The sequence below is a fragment of the Echinops telfairi genome, unplaced genomic scaffold (genome assembly GCF_000313985.2).
Source record: "Echinops telfairi isolate 266 unplaced genomic scaffold, ASM31398v2 ScPeMD7_443;HRSCAF=831, whole genome shotgun sequence".
Lineage (NCBI taxonomy): Eukaryota > Metazoa > Chordata > Mammalia > Afrosoricida > Tenrecidae > Echinops > Echinops telfairi.
This window is the reverse complement of record NW_022104341.1, coordinates 76,049,938-76,070,354: the sequence shown is the minus strand read 5'-3', so window position 1 is coordinate 76,070,354 and position 20,417 is coordinate 76,049,938. Positions and strand designations below refer to the sequence as shown.

Genomic DNA, 20,417 nt, shown 5'->3' with positions numbered 1-20,417 from the left:
ATAACTACAGAACTTCTCCTCTGGGAAGAACTCATGCAGTTCCAGGACCTCCCAACTGCCTTCAGACCTGGCTGAGAGCAACAGAGCCCCTCACACTCACCGTGCCTGTGACATTCCCTTGTACCAAGCCCTCAACAAAGAACTGGGACTTGAACTCTTTGACAAAGCTCAGCAGAGACTCAAGGGAGAGGCCATCCATTAAAGCCCGGTACTTATCAATCATGGACCAACGGGAATATTCCAGGATTAAAAGCCGCACATCTCTGTACAGAGGGAAAAAGAAAATTAGTATTTGTTATGAGAATTAAAATTTTAGAATAAAGAAATATTTGGTCAACTTCCTGTGCAGTCTGTTTCAAAAAAGACAATTTCCATCACAATTTAAGATGGGAAAACAATATCAATTTAAAAAAAACATTTTAAAGTATATACTTTCTCTATTGATCTGTTCATGAATACTTGTAGCAGTGAACAAATCAAAGTAAAATGTTAAATACAAGAGTCAAGTTGCCAGAAAAATCAAGTTTGCCCAGTCATACACCAATTTAAACTAATAGCCTTCTGTACGCTGAGCTTGTAACTAATTTCAGCAGATTGCTTCAGCAGTCCTACATACAGACTAATTCAGTTGGAGTTAGAAATCCAATTAAGTCTATGAACTAAATCCCCAAACGATAGCCCAATTCTAACATGTCTGAAACCAACCTGGACACTGCAGGCCCATCTCCCACACTGAGCCCCTCAAACAAAACTCAAAGCCTGACATCAAGTCAATTCTGACCACAGAGTCGACTGGAGCAACCCTAGAGGGCAGAGTAGAACTCTTGTCAGTGGTAGGTTGGAACCACTGCCTTTTCTTTTAGTTAGCACTTCAACATAAGCCCATTTTGCCACCAGGGCTCCTGCACTGATCTTAGGAAGACAAATGCTTTCAGGCCCTCATAAATTGATACCATTTATACTCACTTGCCCAGAGTCTCGGGCTTAATGAGGATGTTAAAGTAAGTCTTCTTCAACTGTTCAGTTATCATCGTAAAGACAGCTGGTGTGGAACTGAATTCAGCTAAGTAGTCAATAATGAGCTGGAACAGTAGCTAAGAGGAAAAGAAAGAATCATTCTAAGTGGTGAAATATGGAAATCCACTGTTTTATGAGGGAAAAATGTTTCCCTTTGGTTTTACCAGGGGATCCACATGGGTCCAGGTGTCTGGGGGGAAAAAAATCTTCAAAAAACCATCTAATTTAAAATAATAATTTTCCCTTTTAAAATCATTTTGTGGGCATTTCTTTTCCTTCCATATGAACTTTAAAAAACTCATCTGTGGGATATGACGGAACTATTGAATTATGTGATATATAAATTACTTGCCAATCAAACTGTGGGGGGGGGGGACTTAACACTGTCATCAAGTTGATTCTAAACCACACAGGACTTCTAAGACTGTAAATCTTAAAAAAGCTGACTGCCACATCTTTCTCCCATAGAGAAGCTGTTAGATTTGAAATGCCAACCTGTCAGTTAGCACCATGAGGGCTTCAGATAGGGAGAAATACTGTTTTGTGATATATTGCCAGATACATCACACCAAACCCTCTTTAAAAATTTTAGTAGCACCATCTTATGTTTTCTAGCAATACAATCATATAATCTGCAATGGAAAAAACATTTTCTTTTCAAAACAAATGACCAAACATTTCATTTACTGAACTAGCCTAAAACTCTCCCACAAAAATGATGGATGAATAAAGGTTACTGTAAGTATCCTTAGCTTGTTCCTGGCTTTAACATTTGGCATTTCAACACTGAGTGTAATAGGTACAACTGTGATTTTTTTTTTTTATTAAAATTTTTAAGTAATTTCTTTCTACTACTCTTCCCTTACTTATTGGGAATGGACACTGAAATTTACTAAATTATATTTCACATTTGTCAGTTTATACATATTGTGTTTCTCCTTTAAGCTGCTTTATAATGAGCTATGGTCATCAATTTCCTAGAACTGAATCACTTGCATATCTGGTCACGGTGAATTAATCTTTTTGCTATATTGTTGGATTTAATTCTTTTAAAATGTTTGCATCTACAATCTTTATGTGAAACAGCTCTCTGGTTTTTTACCTAGAGAAGGTTTTATTATTTTAACAATTTTTATTGACATATAATTAATGTATCACATAATCTAATAGCTTAAATATATTAAAGAGTTGTGCAATCATTATCACAATCAATTTTAGAACTTTTTTTTTTTTTGCTTTTAGTAACTTCCATTTCTCACCAAACTAAAAAACTGTTAATCAAATTTTTGTCTCTATAGGTTTACCTATCTGGAATTTCACATTAAAAATAAAACCCAACAACAGAATAAGACATTGAAAAGCCTCAACCCAAAAGAGAACAGAAAGCAATAAAACCTAGACCAAGTTTAAAATGGGCCAAAGGGGAAAACAAATGGTAAGATATTAAATTCTAACCTAACTAAATCTGGGGACAATAAAATTCACATCTTGGTCAAAGACTAAGTGAATTCAATGGTGACTTAGTCTGTGTGGGGATTTTGTAAATGGATTTTGGGCATTCACTGTCAGCCATATAGCCTTCTACAAACTGGATGCTCAGAATTCATGTGCTAATATAGCTTCCCCCTCTGATAGTGGATTTTATAGTTAATATCCTTTGATGACAGTGGCTGCTGTGCCTTTTCCATGCAGACTTAGCTGACAACTCACTTTGAGTCAAGGCTAGTAAGATTCATAAAATGAATCATATTAATGGTCTGTATTTTTAAAAAGCTCTCCAAGTAATTTCAAAACATACTTCCTTAAATGACAACTACTGTATTAAGCTTCAACTACTGTATTAAGCTTCTACTTGTTAATATCTTAAATCACATTATATTTCATGAATGTTCTTGTTAGGTGCCATCAAGTCAGTTCTGATGCGGAGCACCCTATGTAAAACAACAAACACTACTCTGTTTGCAGCTTCCTCACAATTGTTAGTCTGAGCCCACTGTTGTAGCTACCATGTCAATCCATCTTGAAGATTCGAAAATCTTCCTCTTTTTAGTTGCCCCTCCTCCGCTTCACACCAAGCAACACCAGTTCCCGGAACTCGCCTCTCCAGACAACATGTCCTATGTATGTGAGACAAAGGCTTGCTTTCCTTGCCTTTAAGGAGCATTCCGGCTGTTCTTTTGTCAGTCCACGGTACTTTCGATATTCTTCACCGACACCACAATTCAAATGCATTGATTCTTCTTCAATCTTCCTTAGTCAGTGCCCAACTTTCACATGCATTTGAAGCAACTGAAAATACCATGGCTTGGGTGAGGTGCACCTTAGTCCTCTCAAAGGAACATCTTTGCTTTTCAATAATTTAAATGATTAACGAATAAGTACATTACTCTGGCAAAATTAAAATATTCTATGGTGCTACCTCCTCCTAAGACTAATCTTCCCTTCCTGGGAAAGAAGTATTTTTATAAAGGTGATTGTTTTACTCTTCTCTATGGTTTTTGGTAAAATATAGAATTGATCCCCACCTAGCAAATGTCTAACTTCTGGCAAGGTCCTTTCCACCTAGAACTTTCTTTCAGATACAAACCTAGTTCCTCAAACATTAATACAGTAACTATTTTACTCAAGAAACCTAGGTAATAACTTTGTTTGTTGAATACAATATATTATTTTACTTGGAATTTGATGATCTAAGCTTTTTAGTATCCCACGCTTTTGCTTTCCAAACTTTTATTTTTTGCTTGTAATTTAGTGTGAAATGGGTGAAGGTTTAGAGAGCAGATCATCATTTTTACATCTAATGCATATTTTGTTTCATTTATTCATTGAAATTCTCTCAGTGTGCCATCACTTATCCCCCTCCTCCTTTCTTTCCTAACCCTTGTACAAGTTGTCCTTGGGTGAATACTGCCCTTTTGATTTTGTATACTTGATTACTCTAAGGTTTGCATGGCCCAGTCATGTTATTGTTCCCCTTAGAGATCTGCCTGCTTATGAAGTTTTATGAAACATCTCTGGAGGACATTTCTTGTCAAGAGATAAATTTCAGACAAGATAAAGATATGCTTTTTAAAAGGCTCATAAACTTGTTAGAAAAACAAAATACAAGTACTTACAACGGAGGGGGGAAAGTACAAAAAAAGACACAGAAATGAAAATTTTAGTTTTAAATGAACATTGGACATTGTAGAACTGCTCCTACCTATCTATGGCTATAAACCTTTATGGGAATAGGTTGCCACATGAAGCAACTGGTGGATTCATACCATTGACCTTTTGGTTGACAGCTGAATGCTAAACTACTTCACCACCAGGGTTCCTTATTAATACTGCAGGTACTTTAAATTTATTGTTGCATGGTATGAAATTAAATTCAAACCTATCCTAAATGTCTGTGTTGGCTGCAGAAAAACTGATAGGAAATAGAAGTGAAAGTAAGCTCAAAGCAGGGGCTCTTTTTGCGTGCACTGCCAACATTTAATGAAATGTATGTTAATGTACTGCCCAGCAAAGTGAGAACACCTGTCAACAGTCAAGAAAACTCAAGATATACACATTAAACAACATTACCTGTTACTTCTTGCCATTCTTGGTGCTGGAAGGCCAGCAACTATATCTTAGAGCTCTATATAAGAGAACAGAACATCTGTACTTACAGGTAGTTTGTGGTTGAATCCTTTCACTCGAATAATTAAACCATGTTCTCCAGCTACCAGTTTATACTCCAGCTGTGCCACATCTGCTTCATAAGCTGGCTCCGCAAGGTTGTGGGTAAGGATGTTGACAAAGATATCAAAGAGGACCACACTGAGAAGTATAAAATGGGAATAGCATCAGCAGTTGGTAAGAAATGAAAGGATTTTTTGTTTCAATTTAAAGCAAGGAATTTAACTTTTAGAAAGGCTTTACTTTTCTACTCCAGTATATAAAACTATAAACTAAGAGTTCAAAGGTAAATGCACCTTAGGCCTGTAAACCCACAGGGACAGTTCTACTCTACCCTATTGGGCCTCTATGAACTGGAAACAACTCGGGACGTGCTGCAGTGCTGTGCTTCCCAACCCTTTCCATACCATACCTACATAGAAAATGATATCTGTACTACACAAGGAGTAAACAAAACTCCATTGATGTTCCATTTCAATGGTTAGTACACTAGACACAGAGCTTTGGGGGAAAAGTAAAAACAAACCAGTTAGCAATGTAGCATTAGTAATGACAGGATAAAAGGATAATTCAAAATAAAACAAAACACAATTTAGTTTTTCAATAAAAGTTATTTTCTAGAAATGAAGGCAATTCCTCCAGGTACAGGAATTGGAAGAGCGATACCAGGAGGGTGGGTGGAAGGTGGGGAGAGCGGGAAACCAATTGCAATGATCAGCACATAACTATACACCATCATCCCCCACTCCCTAAGGGGTTGAACAACAGAAACCACAGGGGAATGGAGACAGTTACTGGTGTAAGATATGAAAATAATAATAATTTATAATTTAACAAGGGGTCACTGTGGGGGGGGGGGAGCTGATACCAAGGGCTCAACAGAAAGTAAAGGCTTAGAAAATAATGATGGCAACATATGTACATATATGCTTGATACAATTGATGTATGAATTATTGTAAGAGCTATGAGAGCCCTCAATAAAATGATCTTTTAATTAAAAAAGAAAGAAGCTAGTTCCTTACTTTGCTGCAGACTTCTGTATCAAAGGTGAGATCAGATGAAAACGTATATATGCTGAGAAAAAAGAACGTCAATAAGAAAACATAATAATGCCAGAAAAGTTATAGCAAGCCTTTCCAAGAAAGCAGAATAGTTATGAACACTTCCAGAAACTTTTATAAGCTATTCAGGAAATATTAGAAATACCTTCCAAATTAAAAATGTGTTTGAGATAAGAGATATCCAATAAATGTCATCAAATCACATTTTATATGATTCAAAATTGTTTAAGTTTTCATTTCATAAATAAGAACAGAAAATAAATTTAAAAAAAACAATAGAAAGCTTGCATGATACATGACAAGGACTTTTAGAATCCATTTAGCTATATCCTAAACTTTTAAACTACAAAAAAAAGAGGTAGAGGGAAAACAGATAGGAGAGATTTCACATTTGTAGTGCTGGACTGGACTATAATGCCTAAGAAATATTTCCCTTGGGATGCATTTATCATAGCTGGTTTTTTAAAATAATGCTCAAATAACACCACTAATTCTTTAAGATAGCCTGATATTTGGCTCTATGTTTATATAACTGAAAGAAAAATAGCAGAACATAATTTCATTCTAGGTTAGAATCTTTAATCTTCTAATGGAATCTGGAGTATCTACAGGAATTTCTGTGACAGTACGGGAGCAGCATGTATCTGGATAGATAATATAGATAAGCCTAGAAAAAAAGTCTTTATTTCAAATAGAAAAGGAAGGGTAAAAAAGAGTATAACAAAAAAGATTTGTTATACTCATTTCACTTCCGTAAGGAAAATAAAACATTTTTTTACCTTTGGGAATTTTGAACTTGTTGTCTTTCTTATACCACAGGCAACCTTGTGGTGTGTTCACAATTTTAACAGGGTACTCTGTCTCAGGGCAATCAAAAGCCTTCAATGTGAAGTCCGTGGCTACCAAAAGAAGAGTAATTATTAATTCAGGTATTTGAAGAGGATTCCCATGATTTATACTTGGTTTCAGAAGTCTGACTTAGTGACAAAAATAAGCAACTCAAATACTGCAATTCAATAAATTAGTAGAAAAATTTTGTCTTCAATCAAATGAATTCTTGATAGCTAATAATTTGTCATGTTGAGTCACCTTTCACATTATGTTTTGCTCCCTTTCTCAAAGAAAATATTCAGCGAGTGACTTTCTTTGGTCAGGACAGTTGTATGGGAGGACTTTAAAAGGTTCACAGAGAATTTAATTATCTTTTACTTCAATTTCTCCATGAACTCTTTGAAGCAATTTGAGAATGAGCACACTCTTGAATGGGAATGCCTTCTGGCAACCACATGGCCATCTGAAACATTAGCAATGGTTGTCTCAAGCCCAAACTTGGCTTTTCAATTAATAAATTAAAAAAAAAGTATTTCATCAACATTTGTGGAACAAAAAGTTAATGTAGGGAAAATTAAAAGCAAAGGAGGGGAGCAGTTGGCTGTATTTATACATTAAAAAAAGAACTGGGTCACTTAGGATTGAAGTCTAAGAAATGAATTGTATTATCTAGAAATAATTTTTCAGAAAAAATTTTTTTAATATGGTGATATACAACTATGAATTCTTTTATCTAAATCAGTGACTTCCTTTTTTTTTTTCTCTAGCCCACAGTTAGTATAGGTTTTACATTACAAAACAGTGGACAGATAACACACATATAACCCATCTAAAACAAAGTTCTTTTTTTCCCTCAGGATGATTTTTTTTAACGATTATATTATTTCCTATGAATGATAGTATACAAAGCACAGGGTATTGTCTTTCTTTTTTTATAAGTTTTAACCTCGATTTTTATTGTATTATTATTTTTTTAATCATTTTTAAAATCACTTTATTGGGGGTTCTTCTCACAATCCATACTTACACCCATTGTGTCACATAATGACATAAGTTGTCATCATCATTTTCATTCCAATTGAGCCCTTGGTTTCAGTTCATTTCTCCCCTCCCCCACCATCATGAACCCTTGATAATTATATATTTTTCATGTCTTACACTGACCTCTGTCTCCCTTCACCCACTTTTCTGTTGTCCATCACCCTGGGAGGGGGTAATATGTCAATCACTGTAATCAGGTCCCCCTTTCTCCCCCACCTTCCCCTTCCCCTCCTGGTATCTCCACTCTCATTATTGGTCCTGAAGGGTTTATCTGTCCTGGATTCCTATGTTATGTGAGATCTTATCTGTACCAGTGTACATGCTCTGATCTAGCCAGATTTGTAAGGTAGAATTGGGGTCATGATAGTTGGGGGGGAGGAAGCATTAAAGAACCAGAAGAAAGTGTGTTTCAACGGGGCTAAATACTGCACCTTGACTGGCTCATCTCTTCCTTGTGACCCTTCTGTAAGGAGATGGTCAATTGTCTACAGTTGGGCTTTGGGTCTCCACTCCACCCTTCCCCTCATTCACATTGAAAATAATATCCGTTCAATATATGAAAGAACTTCAAAAAATAATTGATAAAATAGAATTACAAATAATGGGATTTCTCCACACACTTTTTGGAGTCCCTCCCACGCCCCCTGCACATCTGCACACTCCTGCCCCAAACAATGAAACATTCTGCTACTTTCCAGTCTAGTTGGGTTTTTGTTTTTCTAGTTCGGTTTTTAAAAATACTTTTTATACTCAATTACATTGATTTGAAACACTATTTGTATACCCATTACATTAATTACACGATCCTTTAAAGGGGTTGCAACCTGTAGTTTTAGAAACACTAGAATAGTTTGATAAGATAATTACAATTCCTAAGGAAAGTGGCTTATGGGGTGGGATCATCTATGATGGTGAAGAAAAAAATTTGAGTTTCACAGAATCTTTGAATTAGGATTTAAGCCATGGTTCCTCGGTTCACCAATTCAATAGTCTTAGCCAATCACTTTATTTTTCTAAACTTTAAGTTTCCTCATTTGGAAAAGTAAACTTAACAAAACAAAAAAAGCTCAAATTTGAATTTAACAAGCTCAAATACAAATTTTATAAATTTATATTTCATAAAACATAATATACTACTATATAAGTGGGTGTTTTTCAGTACCCAGATGAAGCATATGAAGTGATTATTATTTCACTGACCTATGTACTTGTTTTCAGCTGGAAGATGTAGTTCTGGATTCAATTCAAAATTACTACTCCACAGTTCAGTCCAAGAGGTTTCAATTTCTGTGGAGAATTAAAAACAAAAACAAAAAACTGACCTAGTAAAAGATGCAATTATCTCTTAATAACAACCCAATCATCAAAAGGCCTTCACAAACCAATTCTTTTTAATAAAATCTTGTTCTCAAAGTGTGGTCCCTGTAGCATCGATAACATCTTAGAGTTTGTTAGAACTGCAGCATCTCAAGCCCCACGCTAGACCTACTGAATTGGATTCTATTTTACTTAGGTCTTCAGGAAATACATATGCACACTGACATTTGAGACATTTTTCTCAGTAAATAGTTTTTAAAATTCTGCCACCAAAAAGTCAAGGAAACAAACAGGACCTTTCACTCCTTATTATATGTTATATAAAAAGAGTAAAAACCAGGTTACTTCAAAGTAATACAAGCAGTTTTCATGTCAAAATACAGTTTTTTAATTATACTTTTTGTTTAGGTGTAAAAATTATTGCAATGTGAAAATCTCAGGTGAGTCCGACACATCTAAGTATAGGAAAATTGTTCAAATATTTACCTTGCATACTATACTGAGTCCCAAACCACTTCTCCTTGAGGTCACAATTTCCCTCATTAGCACCAGACAGAAGAACAAGATTTGCTTTTTGAGGAACTAGCTGATTAAGGGCTTCGGCAATGACCTAATATAGGGGTAGAAGAGGACACAAACACAAAACAATTTTAATCCAATACATTTCTAATTGAATGGTAACCCCAAGATCTTAGCAACCTGAGCTCATAGTACCTATAGTTCAGGTGTTCAAATTCTCAAAGCTTCATAAATATATCAATGTCTTCATATTTCATAATAATGCGACAAACAGGGTTCAACTCAAATCCTACAAACCAACAGTACTAGCAAAAAGTCTGTCATTTACTGAGCCTTTACTATATGCCAGGCAGTATACAACACACGTTATTTCATAGAATCCTAAAAAAAAAAAAAAAAAGCCTAAGGTATACACATTTTATCGGAAATGACAATTGGCTTCAAGAGGTAAATGTTTAAATAATTAACTTAAAAATTAAGTTGAACAGAACACTGAAGTGGCAAGATATAACTCTACCTAAGTTTTAGATACTGTTTTTTTAAAAAAAAAACGTTCTTAACCACCATGTATTATTTATGTATTTTTACTAATTCTTGGGTATGTACAGGCAGTTTCTGGGTTACAAACTCTGACTTCCATATAACCCAAGTTCTAAACTGGCCCCTTTATGTCTTTCCTCAATGCAAATCAAGGGGTGGTGCAAAGGAAAGGGTGGAATGGTGGCCTAACTCCAGACTCAGCCTGCAGCAGATAAGCAGATGCTCTCTGAACCCACTTGGTCCCTACCCCATTTCAGAAGCTGGGGGCCTACTGGGAATACAGGACATGTAATGCAGGCAGTGGGTTGGCACCTCTCCCACAGTTGTCATTCTAGTACTAACTAGAATGGCAACTCCCTGTGGATGGGCAGTAAGTAAGGTGGCAGGCAAGGACCCAACTTCACTATGAACTATTTGGCCAGGCACCACTTGACCACAATCAAGAGGCTGAAAGGGATAGATCTGAATTCAAGCCTGAACCTGATACCAATTTTTTGGGTTACCCAAAAGACTGGGGCAACATACAATCAATAGTAATAATAAGTGATTGTTACCTTCTAATACATGCTAAAACATTTTTATTATTATATTAGTGTTTTTATATCTCTAGAAGTATTTTTTAATGCATAGAAAGGCACACTATATATGATCCAGTAAGACAAACATTTGACTAACTAATGAAGATATGAAATGATTCATCATAAAGATTAACTTAAATATTGAACTTGTGGATTGAAAAAAAAAAATTGAACTTGTTTGTAATCTGGATACTGCTTGTACCTCATACCCAAAGATTAGAAAAATATTTAAATCTCAAATTGAAAGGCTTCCTTCAACAATCTCTTAATTATGAAATTAACTAAACTCAGGATTTTATGGCTTAGATTTAGATGTCAATTACCATGTAACATGATTTCTGCTAGAAAAAAATGGTGGATTTGGAAGAAAAAAATTTAGAGCCCTGGGCACAACCATTTGGAGTAACAATGTATCTTCCTCGCTTTAAAATAAAATCATTTTGGAATACCTTATACCAAGGTTTCTCAATCATAGCACCACTAAAACCTTGAGTTGAATAATTCTTTGTTGTGGGGGACTATTTTCTGCATTGTAAAATATTCACCCTTTACTCACTAGATGCTAATAGCACCTACTGAGTTACATCTACCTAAAATTATCCCCATACATTGACAAATAGTCCTTTAAAAAGTGAAACTACCTTGGGTGGTCTTTGCCCCATAATGAGGAAGATTCAAAAAGTTCATGGAAAAATAGAATTAAATGACAATGGAATTTTTCCACAAACTTTTTGAAGCCCTTCTTTTTTTTTTTTTTTTTTCAGGCTTGAATTTTTATTTTATGTACAAATCGTTGGCATTGCTTCTTCTTTTGGGTAGCGGTCTTGGATTGTCCATCCAAAGATAACTAGCCCTTCTTATGAAGTAATATGATTTGCTCCTCAAGTGTAGTGAAGACCCTGACCAACTATTTCTAATTCAGGGAGTTTTTTTCTTTCTTATTTGGTAAATATCTTCAATACAATTAATTGTTTTACATTTAGATAATTCTTAATCTCCTCTTAAATTAAAAGGTAAATTTAAAACACTGTTGAGTATGATCAATTAAACCACAAAATTCTTCAGAATTACTTTAACTATTTTAGATATTTCAACACTCAAAAAGAAAATTTGATTTTCCCCTTTTCATACTAAAATGTAATCATGCAAGAATCATTAAAACTAATCCATAAAACTATTAATAGTTCTTATATTCATGAAAACAAAATAAGCTGGTTTAGCATAAGCAAGTTTTCTTCATTTCATAGTTCATAGGTACATCCCTATACTTTTTCATCATCCTCATCCCTAAGAGCAAATTTTAGAAATTTACTTACATCTGGATGATATTCAAAAAGAAGTTGATCTCCAGTGAGAAAGTCTTGCATTGGGTACAGCTGCATGTTTTCACAAATGTTTTCCACATACTCAACTGGATCTGTCTATAAAGAGGCAAACTTATTTCACAACAGGCCCTGGTAATTACACATAAATTATCACAGCATAAATTACAAAGCATTAAAAAAAACCTGAAAGTTTCCAAATAAATATACCCAAATACCTCAATAGTTATAGCTTAAGAATCTGATATTAAGAATTAAACAGTATAGATTGTGATGAGAGTTGTATGAGCTCCTAATAAAATGATTTTTAAAAAAAAGAAGAATTAAACAGAGGATGGGGAAATAGATCTATGTGTACATATTTATAGGTTTAGTATTAAGGTAGCAGATGGACACTGGGCCTTCACTCAAGTACTCCCTCAATGTAAGAATACTTTGTTCTATTAAACTGGCATTCCATGATGCTCACCTTCCCAAGACGATTGCTGAAGACAAAAGCGGGTACATAAGCAAATGTGGTGAAGAAAGTTGCTGGTGCCCGGCTATCAAAAGATATACCGTCTGAGGTCTTAAAGGCTTGAAGGAAAACAATAGGCCATCTAGCTCAGAAGCAACAAGGCCCACATGGACGAAGCACACTAGCCTGCGTGATCACGAGGTGCCAAAGGGATGTTATTAGGCATCAAGGAACAAAAAAATCACATCATTGTGTGCTCACCTCCCTGACGCGATCGCTGAAGACAAATGGGTGCATAAGCAAATGTGGTGAAGAAAGCTGAAGGTGCCTGACTATCAAAAGATATAGCGTCTGGGGTCTTAAAGGCTTGAAGGTAAACAAATGGCCATCTAGCTCAGTAGCAATAAAGCCCACATGGAAAAAGTACACCAGCCTGTGTGATCACAAGGTGTCAAAGGGATCAGGTATCAGACATCAAAAAACAAAAAATCAAATCATTGTGAATGAGGGGAGTGCAGATTGGGGACCCAAGACCCATTTGGAGGCAACTGGACATCGCCTTATAGAAGGGTCATGGGAGGAAACAAGCCAGTCAGGTGCAGTGTAGCAATGATGAAACATACAACTTTCCTCTAGTTCCTAAATGCTTCCTCAACCCCCACTATCATGATCTCAATTCTACCTTACAAATCTGGCTAGACCAGAGGATGTACACTGGTACAGATAGGAACTGGAAACACAGGGAACCAGGACAGATGATCCCTTCAGGACCAGTGCCAAGAGTGGTGATACTGGGAGGGTTAAGGGAGGGTGGGGTGGAAAGGGGGAACTGATTACAAGGATCTACATATAACTTCCACCCTGGGAGATGGACAACAGAAAAGTGGGTGAAGGGAGACATCAGACAGTGTAAGATGATAAAATAATTTATAAATTATCAAGGGTTCATGGTGGTGGGGGGGGTAGGGAGGGAGGGGGGAAAATGAGCTGATGCCAGGGGCTTGGATGGAGAGCAAATGTTTTGAGAATGATGAGGGCAACGAATGTACAGATGTGCTTGACACAATTGATGTATGTATGGATTGTGATAAGAGTTGTATGAGCCCCCAATAAAATGATTTAAAAAAAAAGAATTAAACAAAAAACCATGAGCTACTAACTTAAGTTTAATTTCCTTACACCCAGTCTGAGTTCTATAAGACTCTAGGTTTTAGATATGTCACAGCCTCTTCACAAAACAATTACCATATTCAAGTGTAAATACATGCCAAGAGCCCCTACAGGGCTGTGAAGTACCCAAACACAGGGTCTTCAAGAATAAATTACAGTCCTACCGCTTAAAAATTTTTTGTAAGCATGAACCAAATAATTGTAAAAGCAAAAATATTAGTGTCTTTTAGAGTATTGTGATAATCATAATTAGCATATTGTCTTAATTTAAAAGTCAGTGACTAAGTTCTCTGACTTAAAATGAAATTATTCGCCCCTCTCACCCCACAAAAGTAATAATTCAAGTATTGACTGGGTTCCCAGATACACAGAATCTTAAAATGACAGGTCTTTCAGAAATCAAGGACCTACTTCCATGAGTCACAAGTGAAGACATACACTCAGAATGAAGTGATGTGCTAAACAAACACTAAAATTCCAGTCTCCTAAAATAATCAGCTGGGAGCCCTGGTGGCTTACGGTGCTTTGGGCTGTTAACTAAAGGGTCATTAGTTTGAACCCACCAGCTGCTCCACACACGAGAAAGACAACACAGTCTGCTTCTGTGAAGTGACAGCCTTGGAACACTGTGGAGCAGTTCTCCTCTGTCATATAGGGTACTATGAGTTCAAATAACTATGGTAATAGATTTGGTTTTGTTTGAAAATAACAGCAAATGCTCTTTCCACAACACCACACTGCCTAGTTAGACAATTTGAGTTGTTCTCATCTAATAGAAAAAAAGTGAAGTTACTGCATTCATTAAAAGATGAGAGGTAAACTAGAGGTCATAGGTACACATTGACTACTATATCATATAAGCACATTTAAAAAAACCCACAACCACCACTAAACCCCCACTGCCATTGAGCCAATTCCATTTCATAGTAACCTTATGCAGTCTGTAAATCTTTCTCCTGTGAAGTAGCTGGTGGGTTTGAACAACCCAACTTGTGATTTGCAATCCAATCCTTACTGGACAAGGCCACCAGAGCTACTTATCACCAAATAATAGAGTAATGAAAAAAAGTAAGGAAAGATAAGATTCACTGCTACTTTTTGGGTTTTGCTGGTGATAGGTTTTTTACTCTATTTCAATAAACATTTCTGAATCAACAAGTTAACTAGTAATTAATGTGTTATTATTGTCTAAAATGATTCCTCCTATCCTGTTCTAATTTCTTTAACCAATTATTTTCAGTAGCCATTCAATTCTAAGTTAACCGCTCTAATCAATGTGTTGTAAAACTGAGCAAATCAAAGTATTTCCTATGAGAAAACACTAAAAACCTCACCAAAAACAGGTATGTAGTGCCAAGGCAATGGAGAAGGCATATTGTGGGTGGTGGGGTTCAATACAATCCTTTGAGAAAAGTTAAAATACTAAAATTGACCTTTTGGGTGTACAGTTAATTGGATTTACATTCAAAATTATGTATTTGCACCAATTTAGCAATAATTTCAGAATTTTCATCAACCCCAAAAGAAACTCTGTAGCCATAAAAAGTCAGTCCTATTCTCCCCTTCACTCACCCACTGGTAAACACTAATCTATTTTATCTCTCTACACATATGCCTGTTCTGGACATTTCACACAAGTGGAATTATATAATCTGTGGCCTTTTATGCCTTGCTTCTTTCGCTTAGCATGTTATCATGGTTAATCCATGTTGTAGCAGAATGACCCATTAATTAATGATACTAAGTTGTTGCTACTTTTACCTACTATGAATAATAGGTATAAATTATGAATAATAATGTTATGAACACTTGCATCCAAGGTTTTAGGTAGACATAAGAGTACGTTGTCAATTCTCTTATTGACATAACTAGAAATGGAAGTTGTGAGTCTGAAGAATGACCAGTTTCCGAAGATGCTGTGCCAGTTTATATTCTTTTAAGTAATGTGTGAGGGTTCTAATTTCTTTACAACTTTTCTAATACTTTTTTAATATCTAATTTTTTGTGTCCAAAATTACAAACTCTCAATGCCTTGAATTACTAATTACTACATTATTATTCCTGCTTCTCTGCCTACTGAAAAGTACTAAACTAAATAACTTTCTCATCATTCTCTAGGTTTAAATTGCTTATTTCTACTACATACAGCTGGAAGAGAAGCCAAGTTCCGGTGAGAAATACAACTTTTAAATTTCTTAATTGAGAATTAATAATATAGAATAGTTTGAATAACACATTCCTATTTGCCTTTATTGTTGAATGCCAAAAAGAAGTCTGGAGAAATTCTTAAATTGCTTCAAACGGAAATTATAAAATAGAAATAAGTTAAGCGACTGTAGTTAATTTAATATTTCATGCAGATAAAGATTCTCCTAATTTGTTCTAACTTTCTAATAATGAGGCTTTAGCTTACGATGTTTTGAGCTCATTCTTTTCAATGAAGGCAAGTAGTAATGAATACTGTCGACTTGCAGAGGAGTTGGGAATTAAAAACTACTAATGAGATGAAGTCAATAAAGAGACCTTGAAATGTCTTCCAAAGAAGGAACTGGAGAAACTCATACAACAGAGGAGACAGCATAGGAGTTAATGGCTTATAGTTTTGACCTTGTTTTCATGTAGTAATATGTATTCAGAGAATGGTTGCTAGTGATGATCCATAGCTATCTTTGAATATGCTTTATGAACTGGTTCTAAACCAGGAGTTCTTAATCTAGAGAGTATGCACAGCCGCATAAGGTTGTCAGTGGACAAATTCAAGGGGCCATTGAATTTCACTGGGAAGAAATTACAATTTTTACTTTCAGTGACCTCTTACTTTTTCTTTTGTTTATGCATATAAGCAATAAACCATAGTATTAGTTGTATCTGTGACTTCATTGCCAATAGAATCAAAGATATTTTTGTATCATGATGTATTTGAAGCAGTTATCTTAAAACATCATTTATATCCAGTGCTATTTCAAAATTGTGCTAATGATTAGGCCTACTGCTAGACTTCAGGGAAAATGATCTTCTTTCCTTAAATCCCAAAATACACTGTTTCTAACACTACATATGGTAATAAATAACCTTGTAGAATATCTTTAAAATATTTTAATTCCCCAAATATCAAATACCATAGTCAGTCTTTATAAATATTTATTGCAGGGATGAGCAGATGATTGTCACACAATATGATCTATGTTTATATGCTTAATCCTCTTATGGATATACAATATAAATACTCAAAAACACAAGAGTTAACACTTTCAGAAAGCCTTAAGTTTGGCTTTAAAATAACATGACGAAAGAAGCAGAATTAAAAATCCAGTGAAACTTCAAAAGGAGAGAAACAAAGTCCATCCATACCAGTTACAGATAGCATTCGATAAGAACTTGATTTTCAATACCTGTTCTTGGTAATGAAATTCATTATCCTCAATTTTCTGAATCTCTTCAAAAATTCTGTGAGAGAAGTAAAATTTTAAATGGCAGATATATTGAAAATTTTCCCTAGAATCATCAGCGAGAGGTATGAAAATATAGGAACTACCAAGTAAACAAAACCTCTAGTGCACTCACATGTAGAAAAGTAACGATACAGAGCTGGTAAATAAAACTGCCTGAAAACCATCAAGGCTGGATAAGTGCATGGCTACTGACACTCTTAAGATTAAAAGGTACTCCTGGCTTCATTTTAAGAGTATTTATTACCTTTTGTCTGGGCCTAGCGTCTGTAGCATTTTTAAATACTGGAAGACAGTATGAGCAACCTAAAAACAAAACATCTGGTTAATTTTCTACATTATGTGACACCTACAAATTTTTTAAACCCTCCATTTTACTTATTTACCTCATAGAAATGCTCATAACCTTCATCAGTCAATGTTATAGAAATGCTGAACACGGAATATGTAGAATTTTGCTCAAACCCCGTCTCACCATTTCCACCAAAAAGTGCAAGAGCCCAGCACCTACAGAAAGAAAAAATTAACCTGGTTATTATATTGGGATTGATAAATCTACAAAGCCTTCAAATTAGAAAATGGATAAGCTGTCTATATAAAATCTAGAAACCAAAGCCTTTGATGTAAAAATCTACTTTTCGACAGTAAGTTTAAATGGACAAATACAAAAAGCACAGTCTCCCAAGGAACCGTAGTAAATACAAAAGCCAGCAGAAATTCCTATTTATTTGTTTAATGGAAACACTAATACTCATTTTGACAAAGTAAAACATTACCAGTTTTATGAAGCCATAGTAATTCTTATTAAGAAATGAATAGCACAAAATAGTAATAATATTGCTGGGATGCATTTTAGCATCCTTTTCTGAACATATCTACATATTGAAGATTGTTCCTAATGCCACATTTTTCTTCATGTAATGAAGCTTCTCTGATGATTTGCTCAGCATACAGACTGACTAAGCATGGTGAGAGGATACAACTCTGACACACACCTATCAGGATTATAAATCATGCAGCATTCCTTTGTTCTGTCCCACTTGATTCGTGTACAGGTTGCACATGGCACGATGAATGAAGTGTTCTGGAACTCCCATTTTTCTCAAAGTTATCCATAGTTTGTTATGTTCCACAGTTAAATGCCTTTGCGGAGTCAATAAAACACAAGTAAACATCTTTCTGGTATTGTCTGGTATCAGCTAACATCCATCTGACAACAGCAATCATATCCCTTGTTACAAGTCATCTTCTGAAGCTTGCATGAACTTCTGGCAACTTCTTCAATGTACTGCTGCAACTGTTGTTGGATGCTCTGCAGCAAAATTTTACTTTTATGTGCATCAATGATATTGTTCTATAATTTGTACATGCTGTTGGGTCACCTTTCTTTGGAAGGGTTACAAATACGGATCTGTTCCAGTCAGCCAAGTTCCAATCTTCCAAATTTCTTGGCATAGACCAGTGAATGCTTCCAATGTTTCAGCTAGTTGAAACATTTCAACAATCCTATTCTATCAATTCCTAGGGCCTTTTTTGGCTTACGCTTTCAGTGCAGCTGGAACATCTTCCTTCAGTACAGCTGGTTTTTTTGTCATATGCTACTTCTTGAAATGGTTGAATGTAGACTCTTTTTGGTACAATGATTTTCTTGAATTTTTTCTGTAGTTCTTTCAGTTTAAAATTGAGAATAACAAGGCTTTTTATGGAAAAGCTTTAAAACACTTCAAATATCTAAATATCTTTCCTATTTAGATAGTCAACTGAGTTCCTTGAGACTATCAACTAATCTATAATATAACACAAATTCAAAAATCTAATGAAGTTCAGTAAGGTAGAGATGGGGCACAACTCAAAGCATTTTATGCTATTTGTATAAGGCATATATGTGTTCTCAATTTTCTTTGACATGTTCTAATACACATCAATGTTTTAAAGTATTTATTTACATTACTCATCTATCTTTAAACGCTCAAATTAATTCGTGCATGTAAAATAAAGCAGTGACTCTATCAGTCTTGATCCCAAAGTTATATTCACTTATTTGGCTGCAGACAACTTAAGTGGGTGGTACTCATACGCATTAGGAAATACTCTGCTAGCATGGCTGCATAAACTGTTTGCAGTTTCACGAATGATCTGTTCAGTAAGTTTCAGTTAAAGTCTGTGTTTTGCAGGAAGAGCACCTAGGGATTTATAGCATATAAATAATTTACTCCTTATGATTCAGGCAAATCTAAATTTGTGCCTACAGTTTACATTTTTATGCAAATCTGGAATCTTTAATTTATGGTTTTAAAACTATTGTTGATAACTACTTTCAATAGGGGCTTGGAAGAAAATATACAAAACTAAAATGTCTATTCAAACAGTCTAGGCTATTTTTTTTAATCGTTTCATTGGGGGCTCATATAACTCTTATCATAAGCCATATATACATCAACTGAGTAAAGCACATTTGTACATTCGTTGCCTTCATCATTCCCAAAACATTTGCTCTCCAATTAAGCCCCTGGCATCAGCTCCTCATTTTACCCCGTCCCTCCCCACTCCCCCCCCTCTCATGAACCATTGATAATTTATAAATTATTATTTTCTCATATCTTACACTGTCCTTCACCCACTTTTCTGTTGTCCACCCTCCCAGGGAGGAGGTTATATGTAGATCCCTGTAATTGATTCCCCCTTTCCACCCCACCCTCCCTCCACCCTCCTGATATCACCACTCTCGGTACTGGTCCTGAAGGGATCATCTTTCCTGGATTCCCTGTGTTTCCAGTTCCTATCTGTACCAGTGCACATCCTCTAGTCTAACCAGATTTGTAAGGTGGAATTAGGTTCATGTAGTGGGGGGCATGGAAGCATTTAGGAACTTTCTAGAGGAAAGTTGTGTTTCCTCGTTGCTACACTGCAACCTGCCTGGCTCGTCTCCTCCCTGCAACCCTTTCGTGAAGGGATGTCCAGTTGCCTACAGATGGGCTTTGGGTCCCCACTCCGCACTCCCCCTCAGTCACAATGATATGATTTTTTGTTCCTTGATGCCTGATACCTGATCCCTTCAATACCTCGTGATCACATAGGCTGGTGTGCTTCTTCCAAGCGGGCTTTGTTGCTTCTGAGCTAGATGGCCGTTTGTTTACCTTCAAGAGTTTAAGACTCCAGACGCTATATCTTTTGATAGCCGGGCACCATCAGCTAGTCTAGGCTATTAAAGTGACTGAATTAAGCATTAAATTTCATTCTAGGCCTCTTATCATATAATAAAAGGAGAATAAAATGACTAACATATAATAATATTGTTTAATATTTTCTGAGGAGTCTAAACTAAAAGTACTTTTTAATTGAACACTTACTTTTTTCTAAGATAAGAAAGAATGCTGCCTTTGCCTTCATGCCCAACCAGCCAAGAGATATAATGAAGTGGTTTCACCCTTAAAAAAAAAATTTTAAG

The 20,417-nt window shown here is 35.5% G+C and overlaps 1 protein-coding gene across 1 annotated transcript in view; it reads right to left on the bottom strand.

Moving 5' to 3' along the window:
• The window catches only part of NRDC (nardilysin convertase), a 76,513-nt gene that overhangs the window by 7,360 nt on the left and 48,736 nt on the right, over positions 1–20,417 (bottom strand). Inside the window, exons 13-24 of the mRNA XM_045291758.1 lie at positions 20,320–20,397; positions 17,356–17,476; positions 17,217–17,275; positions 16,913–16,967; positions 11,888–11,992; positions 9,421–9,544; positions 8,818–8,904; positions 6,525–6,644; positions 5,707–5,758; positions 4,674–4,824; positions 967–1,094; positions 101–263 (exon numbers count right to left, since the gene is read on the bottom strand). Of these exons, the coding sequence (XP_045147693.1) occupies positions 101–263; positions 967–1,094; positions 4,674–4,824; positions 5,707–5,758; positions 6,525–6,644; positions 8,818–8,904; positions 9,421–9,544; positions 11,888–11,992; positions 16,913–16,967; positions 17,217–17,275; positions 17,356–17,476; positions 20,320–20,397 (1,243 nt within the window). The remainder of the gene's footprint in view (positions 1–100; positions 264–966; positions 1,095–4,673; positions 4,825–5,706; positions 5,759–6,524; positions 6,645–8,817; positions 8,905–9,420; positions 9,545–11,887; positions 11,993–16,912; positions 16,968–17,216; positions 17,276–17,355; positions 17,477–20,319; positions 20,398–20,417) is intronic.